The sequence below is a fragment of the Pteropus medius genome, unplaced genomic scaffold (assembly GCF_902729225.1).
Source record: "Pteropus medius unplaced genomic scaffold, Ma_sr-lr_union100, whole genome shotgun sequence".
Taxonomy (NCBI): Eukaryota; Metazoa; Chordata; class Mammalia; order Chiroptera; family Pteropodidae; genus Pteropus; species Pteropus medius.
The window spans coordinates 2,753,019-2,761,555 of NW_024351546.1; the positions used below are offsets into that span (position 1 = coordinate 2,753,019).

Below are 8,537 nucleotides of genomic sequence, written 5' to 3' on the forward strand. Positions count from 1 at the left end.
GGAGGAGCTCGGGGAGGGGGCGAGGGGTTGGAGAGAGGCTGGACCCGCGCGCCTGGGGAATAAATGCCGAGGCCCGTGAGTGGTGCTCCAAGCGTCTGCTTTGCTTCCCTCGTCTCTCTTCTCAAGTCGCTCCACCTCGCGTCCCCTCGGAGCCGACCATGGCAAGATCCCTGCGAATCGCGCTGCTCCTGATGGCCACTTTGGTTCTGGCCCTGGCTTTGGCGGTGAGTCCCGCGGCCAGCGCGTACCAAGGCAAGACTCGCCTAGTGGGCGGCCTGGAGGACGCGGACGTGAACGACGAGGGCGTGCAGGAGGCACTCGACTTCGCCCTAAGCGAGTACAACAAGGCGAGCAAGGACGCCTTCCACAGCCGCGTCATACGGGTGGTGCGTGCCCGCAAGCAGGTGCGTCCCTGGGACCGGGTGTCGGGGCTGCGGAGCAGGCAGGGCGACCGGGATGCGGGGAGCCTGCACCGCGAGAGGGCGGAACCTGCGCCTGGGAGGCTGTGGCATTCCGTGACGTAGCCAGACGCGCTACTGCCTGCCGCACTCGCGGGAGAAGCAACCTCTAAGGCCCTGGAAGCTCTCCAGATGGGCCCTAGACGCTGACACGCCCATGTTTCTCAGCCAGGCAGTTTCCTGTCTCCCACATCCCTTCGCGGACTTGTCCCCAGGAGTGCCACTGGGTCCCGGACACTCCTGGTTGCCGCCCTGCTCTTCATTTCTGTTTTCAAGCACCAGCCTAGCAAGGAGAACTTGGCTTGGGGTCAGGGTCCCTGTCTAGCCCACTTAGCCTAATGGGACTGGGGGCTCAGTGTGAGCTGGGAACCAAACGACCATGTGCGAAGGAAAACACGTACACCTGGTTAGCCCCTCCCTCCCACTGAATGATTTTTTAAGCAGTTTCTTCCTTTTAACTTTGCATTTTGACATAATTTCAGACTTACAGAACCGTTGTAAAATTAGCACTTAGACTCTCCGTAGATCCTTCATCCAGATTCCTCAAACGTTAAAATTTTGTCCTGTTTGCTTTATCTGCCCGCCTCCCTCCCTCCCCACGTGTGTGCATGGGTACATGTGTGCCTTTATTTCTCTGAACCATTTGAGAGTATATATTTCCCCCAAACAAGGGCATTCTCTTATATGATGACAGTACAATTTGGAAAATCAAGACTCAACACTGACATTTATCTAATGCACAGACCTTATTCAGATGTCCTTCATCGTCCCAGCAATATCCTTTATAGCCAAGAACACTCCAGGGTCATATGCTCCAGCCACTGTCCTGCACCGTCCTTTCCCCTGCAGCAGCCTATCTGTTTCATGACCTTGGCATTTGTGAAGAGTCCGGCCAGTGTTGTGTAGACTGGTGCTCCGTTTGGATTGGCCTGAGGTTTCCTCAAGATGAGATTCGGGTCATGCAGAAGAGACATGTTCTTCCAGTCTCTCAGCAGGTGCCTGTAAACCAACCTCCATGTCCTCCATGTGCAGTGGTATCTGGGGCCAGCAGGCACTCCAAACATCCTCCCTGAGGTAGGGCCCTCACTGCTTCCCTAGTCACCCCGAAGGTGTCAGCAAACAAAGGAGTCCTGGATCTGGCCTGTGGCCAGGTAGATGCCACTCAGAGGGTGTCGCACAAGAATCCAGACCTGCCTAGAGATCCTAGAGGAAAGGCCCTCGGAGCGTTGCTTCCCTGTGCAGGTCCCACCCATGGAACATGCTCTAGGCTGTGAAGTTTCATTCTGCACCTTGAGACGGGTGTCCACCACCAGCAGCCAGAGGTAGTTGAGTGCCTGCTGGGGTAGACAGGAGCACACCTGACCCTGCCTCTGCCAGCCCACCCCGAAGTTCTGGCCAGATAAGGAAGGCAATCAAGTTCAGAAAGGGAAGAGGAGAGCTTCAGGGAGGACTACTGGGCTTTGCGCTTGTCCTTGAAGGAAGGCTAGGATTTAGACCAGCTGGCCTGCTTCGCACTGGAGAGCAGAACATAGCCACACGGCAACAAAGTGTGGTGCTGCATGCCTGGATTTAGGCCTCGTTTCTACCTTCTCTTGAAATTTCAAACAGTGAGTCAAGATCAGACCCATATCTCCTGCAGCAGTCAGCTGGCACTGTCCCTTTGGATGGGACGTGCACTCCCTGCTCACCAGGTCCCCGCGAGCCTGCTCCTCTCCAGGATGACACTAGCTTGGCACTTCTGGGAAACTGATACCAGAGGAATCAGGGGCCTTGATTGGGATCCACCAGGCAGATTCTAGAGCCTGGTCGCGGCCCGTCATCCTAAGATTCTCCGAGTTCTCATTAGGTGTGTCTTGGGAGTGCCTCTGTGAGGACAGCCTTCACTTCTGTAATTTCAAATGTAAAGGACACATGTTTGACACACTTTAGATATGTTCCCATCACAAGGAACTCTTAAAGGCATCTTTTATTGACCTCAAACATCCCTGTCCGTGTGTGTACGTGTATGAGAACGAGCGAGAGACGGAAACGCATCTCATTTCCTGCCACTCAGGGGATGAGTAAACCTGGTTACATGCAATGAGAGTCAGTATGGCTTCACACCACCAACTGGACTGTAGCTTCAAGGTCATTATCACGTTAGTCTTCCTGAGGCATATCTAGCCCAGACTCAGGCAGAGCTGTCACTTTGCCTTAGTCCTTGCCCCAGATCTTGGCGCTGGCACAGTTGACTTGCTGACACCCTTGCTGGCTCCCCAGAGCTGCGCCTTCAGTTCCTGGGCCAGTTAATGGAGTTTTGGTGTCTGGCTTCCATCTTCCATTTTCCTGCCTCTCTTCCTACTAGGCTGCATGACGCACCTTGTTGGAGCTGCTGTGTAAACAAGTTACAAGTTGGGCCTGGGGCACAGCACCTTGGACACTAGTCAGAAGTTGGCTCAGTACCGCCTGGGTGCCAGGCAGTGGATGATGGCCCTAGGCACAAAAGCAGAAAGGTTTTGTGCTTTTGTGACATGGGCCGGTGTTGAAAGGCAATCATACTCTTCACATGCATAGGCGGTGGCTGGCACGAACTACTTCTTGGATGTGGAGATCGGTCGAACCACGTGTACCAAGTCCCAGCCAAACTTGGCCAGCTGTCCCTTCCACGCCCAGCCACAGCTGAGGAAGGTATGTGCCTAAAGTGGGCCAGGGACCAAGCATGCAGGCCAGAGGTGTGGGGGTGTTCCTGTGGGAGTGTGTCATGTGTGAGTGCTGTGGCATGAGTGGGTTGTGTGGGTGTTGGATAGGTGTGGGGGTTAAGGGTGCGTGTGCGGAGGTGCCTAATTTAAATTTTTAGGTGGGTTTAAGCTGGGTTATTGGGGCACCACGTGCTTGGGGATTGCCTGCTTTGTGGAAGAAGCAGCTGGAACAGATTAGAGGGAATTAGAGGCCTGTAGGGGGAGAAACCCTCCCATGCTGCCCTGCTCACTAAACATCGAACTCTCCAGCGATCAGCAGGGCTGGTTCTTGGAAGCTCTCAGCCTCTCGTCATCCCTCAAGCCCCACAGCCTGCCTCATTAGACCTGGGTCTTTCCCTCTGAACCTGTGTTAGTGCTGGCCCACTAGAGGTGGAGGGAACTTGGGGGCATGGCGTGCACCCTCTGGGGCTGTGTGGCCTTGCGTGGGCTGCTCCTTAAAGGGCTGTGCTGGGGGGAGCAATAGTGTAGAATCCTGTGGGGGTTGGGGTGCAGGATGCCATCTCTTAGACTTGGAGTGATGGGAGGGATGATAGGGAGGGCATTGCTGAGTCTTGGTTAGTAGTCTGGGGCTGGGGTGGGGAGTAGTCTGGGTCTGGGTCTGAGAGTCCCACCAAACAACCACAATTCCTGACCCGCACATCTGCCATCTCCTGTTGGACAATTTCCTTTTTTACTGTAACCCTACCTGACAATCCCTCTCTCTTCCCTTTTGCAGAAAGCGCTGTGCTCTTTCCAAATATACACTGTCCCCTGGATTGGCGAGATCTCCATGGTGAAGTCCAGCTGCCAGGCTGCATAGAGGACATGTAACAGGCTGGGCCACCCTGAGTGCCTCTCACTTGCACCCCTGCCCCTCCACCCCATAGAGTTCCTAAGCCTTAGATGGGCGACCCCAACCTGGTGGAGTCCCCTCAGTGTGCCGGCCCCAGAAGCCAAATAGAGAAGGCTTCTTGAGCAGCTAAGTGGCTCTAACTCGTTTCTTTCTTTTAATTGCTTTCCAGGTGTACCTGTCCCTGGTGCACCTGTTTTACTCCTACTTTGCGCAATAAAGAGTAACATAGCTGCTCCTTGAGTGTTTCGTTGTTTTGGGGATGTGCCCGAAGGGTTTAGACAGTTACTTTATGAAGAGCTCCTCCTTATCCTGCTGGCTCTGGAGGGAGGAAGAGGGGACGGGAGCTGACACACAGAGCCACGGCGGGCACGTCAGGAGAATGTGCTGCCCCATTGCAGATGACTGAGTTTGGGAGGCTGCAAACCCAGGGCTTTGGCTGTGGTGGCTCCTGATAATCGGATAAGAAAGAGAAGGGGTCCTGGGCTGCTGACCCTGGAGGCTCGGCTGCTGCCTTTGAAAAGCCAATGAGCAAGGGCTGGACAAGAGGAAAGGTTCAAATGAAACCCTTATAGCCCAGGGCCTCCTTCATCAAGGTTCTGGAAGACCATAGCTTTCAGTCAGGTATGCTGAGCTGATCAGGCCCTGGGACTGATGTGATTGTTCGGGTTCCCTGGAGACTAAAGAAATAATGCTTTAGGTCTGCTTTTCCTCACAAGAGACTAGGCACCAACAAGGAGTCCAAGACTAAAAGTATGCGTGTGTGTGTTTATAACTGATTAGGGAATTGCCAGTCAAAATCAAAGTCAGTCAAGGTCAGCTTCGGTCTTGAAAAAGAGTGAACGCAGCACCTTCTCCGATATGTTCCTAGGGAGCTGTGGTCTACAAGGATTTTAAGGACTTATACCTGCCAGCTCTTTTCAGGGGCCCCATTGAATACAAGTCCCTGTGTAGAGCTTCACGTGAGAAATGTGGAATTTAAAATGTAACCAGGACGGACATACAGTGGGCTTTCTTCTTGTTCTAAGGGCTTTGTAATTAATAGGGAATATGTCAGCTCTTTGTGTCACCGTCATTCCACACAGTAGAGGATATTTAGTGCCCCAAATAGGAAAGATCCGGTCCTAAACAACAGACAGCTAAACACAGCCCTGCTCCCTGCACTGTCCTTACAGTGCTGGCTTCCTCTGGGGTACGGGGTAGGAGTGGGGTCTTTTCTCAGGATGATACTGCTGGGGTGAGTTATGCACACTTTGCCACTCACGGCTGTGTGGATAAAACTCATGTGGCTCTGCTGGGAACATGGAACAAGAAATAACAAAGAGGACCCACACACCCTGCTTCGGGGCCCAGCGCCCCACATGCCACTGCTTTACCTTGCAAAGCTAGAACCAAGAAAGCCAGGAAGAGGGTGGGGATTGTCCCCCTCCAGCGTTCCTCCCTGGTGACAAGTCGGCTCCGAATGTTTGAGCCTTGTCTCATCTTCACGCTCACTGCAGACTTTATTTAAGGAAAGGGATTTGGCATTCGAGAGGTGAGGCACTGCCCACAGGCCGTGAACTGGGGAGATTTTCGTCTGGGCTCTGAGGGTGGGTGGGGAGGGGAGAAGGTGTGACCGGACTTGGGGATAACACGTTTCTGTTCGGGGACGGGACGGGTGTTGTCGAGCTGACTGGATAGAAGTGGTGACCTGGGGTGGAAGCCTCCTTATAGGGTTGCCTTGGAGAGAGATCTTGATTTTTACACAAGCAACCAGCATCCAGGCACTGCAATGAAATGCTGAGCCATGACTTTTGCGCACTTCCAATTCAATTATCTTTTCCTCGTGGAAGTTGGAGATAGGGAGATGAGGGGCAGGGAGAGGATAGGGAGAGAGGATTGCAGGGAAGGGGCTGAGCACACAGCTCAGTCCACCTACGCCTCCCCCACAGCCCCGTGCATCTTCTTCGAACACCCAGGCCTTCTGTTACACAGCCCACACCACAGGGGTTCCCCCTCAGATGGGGGTGGAGGGCGGACCTGTGGATGCAGAGACTGGGGCTCTGGGAGAGGTGATGTGACCCAGAAGGCTTTCTGACCTGATCGACTCCGAGACCAGTGTATCTTGTAGGGAAGCACAGCCCTGCAACTTTTACTGCATGGTTTTACTTTGGTGATTATTTATTTTAAATGTAAGTATAAGTGTATAATGTATATAAAATATCCATATTAATAGATTTAGCACAGTGCCTGGCTCTGAATAAACACTCAATAGGATTTAGATATTTTTTTCATTGAGCTAATGATATGTTGAGGTGGTTGAAAACACAGTCCCACATTCTCCTTGCATGGAGAAGTGGGGTCTGTGAGCTACCTCTTGACTCTGGGTGGCCTTGTGATTGCTTCAACCGGAAATTGCGGGGAAAGTGACCTGCAACCTGCACGGTGGGGTCAGAGAAGGCCCCGGGGCTTCTGGCAAGCTCTTGGACATTCGCCCCGGGTAAAAACTACGTCCATATGAGAAGCCCCACTTCCCAAGACCACCATGCTGGAGAGGCCCCTGCACTTGTCTGCTTGACAGTCCCAGCTGAGCTCCTGGCCAAAGCCGGCATCACCTGCCAGGCAGGTAAGTGGGCCACCATGGATGTCTAGCCCAACTGATCTCTTAGGTGACTGTGGCCCCACTGTTATTTGACCGCAGTCATATGAGGGCCCCCAACGAAGAACTGCCAGGCTGCTCCTTTCCCAAATTGCTGGTCCACGAAACCACGAGCAAGAGAAAATGGTTGTTGTATCACACCTTCAATTGCTAGGATGACATATCACACGGCAGTAGTGTCTGTGACGTAGCATGCGCGTGTATGTGTGAGTGTGTGTGTGTACAGGTACACATTGAAGGCTGGGAAGCCCATGGACCCTGGAGCCAGATGTCCTGGGTGAGAATTCCAATGCCTGTGTGACCTGGGCAAGCTCCTTACCCTCCCTGAGTCCCACTCATCATCAATAAGAGGACAATATGAGCCCCTTTCTCTTGGGGTTATGGGAATTCAATTTGTTTACATCTGTAAGGAACCCAGAATAATTCAGCTTGTTACACAAATAGATATTAGTATTCCAGTTATGCTGTTAACAGATTTTATTTTATGTGGTGACTCATAAGAGTTTAATTTCACTTTTTGAAATGATGTTATTAGTCACTTCTATTTTTTTCTGAGAGATTTCCAAACCTGCATCTAAAGGCCACCGTGTGTACAGCAAAGTTTTAGTGTCATAGGTCATTTTCTGCATATCAGTTTTAAATCTAGCTGAGTTTATTTTCCTGAGCCAACTATTCCATTTCAGATATGTTCTGTTAATATATGTGTTAGGTAACGACAATTCTCTTTATCGTTTGCTGAAATTTATTTCTGAATACATTGAATTTATTCTTCCAGATGAAATTTTTCTCCAAGTTCCCAAAGTAGAATTACTGTGTTTTGAACTAGAACTATTTTGAATTTATATTTCAATTTGGCAAAAAGAAAAAACAAAAGACATTTAGTCCCTAAGCTTTTCATTTTAGAATACCACATGTCACATGTTCACGCTCTTATTATGTCCTCCAGTCATATAACATAACTTGTTATACACCTTTCATATTTTCTGTGAAATTTATGCCTGGATATTTTACTTTTTTCTCAGGAATATTTTCTCAGGAATGTGTCCCCAATCATTGCTAATTTAGAAGAAAATTATTGATCTTGCCTGTTTTTCTTGTATTAGTCTTGGTGGCTCACGATTCACATAGACCTTTAGAGGTCTGGGGTTCTGTGGCTCATTACTGCTATCAAATAGAGAAGGGCAGGAGTGGCCTTGGGTGAGGCCACAAACCCCATTAAAAGATGCACAGAGGGGAAAACACCGACCCCGTCCCAAGCCTATAGGGCCAAGCTAGTGAGGCAGGCACAGGGAGACAACGGTCCAGTCACCTGTTTCTCCTCATTATACTCTGAAGTGCGAACAAACACACATAACACTGAAAAGTGGTGCATCGAACGGTAACCCAAACGAGGAGCAGATTTTCTTCTAATCAGTCATTCTGCACTCTAGCTCTCGGCATGGGGTTTCCGGGGACGTCGCCACAGTATCACCTGAGGTCAATGAAGCCCAGAGTCGGATATACTCAGGTGGCATTTGGATATTAGTTCCCTGAGACCAGATGAGGTGTATAAATAGCATCAGGTGTGGCTGCATGTGTAATCACCGGGGGAGCTTTAAAAACTACTGATACCTGGTCCCACTCAGAAGTCCTGACTTAATTAGTCTGGGCTGGGATCTAGGCATTGAGATTTTGAAATATTACCCAACTGTTTCCCAAAGGAACTACTGAACTATAACTCAGCTAGATTCCCTGTCGAAGTTCCATTGCTGCTAAAACGTCTGCAGTTTGCAGCAGGTGCAGGGTTCCCCCTCGAATTATCGCCTACATCTAGACATGCTTTTTTGCTGGGTATTTCTCTAGATATGTAACCCAGCCCCTTCTTTGATTCCCAG

The 8,537-nt window shown here is 50.9% G+C and overlaps 1 protein-coding gene across 1 annotated transcript; it reads left to right on the forward strand.

Moving 5' to 3' along the window:
* Positions 1–4,259, forward strand: LOC120587006 (cystatin-C-like). The gene is made up of 3 exons (XM_039843630.1): positions 1–404; positions 3,012–3,125; positions 3,912–4,259. Exons 1-3 carry the CDS (start codon positions 159–161, stop codon positions 3,993–3,995), a joined length of 444 nt encoding a protein of 147 aa, XP_039699564.1. The 5' UTR covers positions 1–158; the 3' UTR covers positions 3,996–4,259.
* The last annotated feature ends 4,278 nt before the right edge of the window (positions 4,260–8,537 follow it).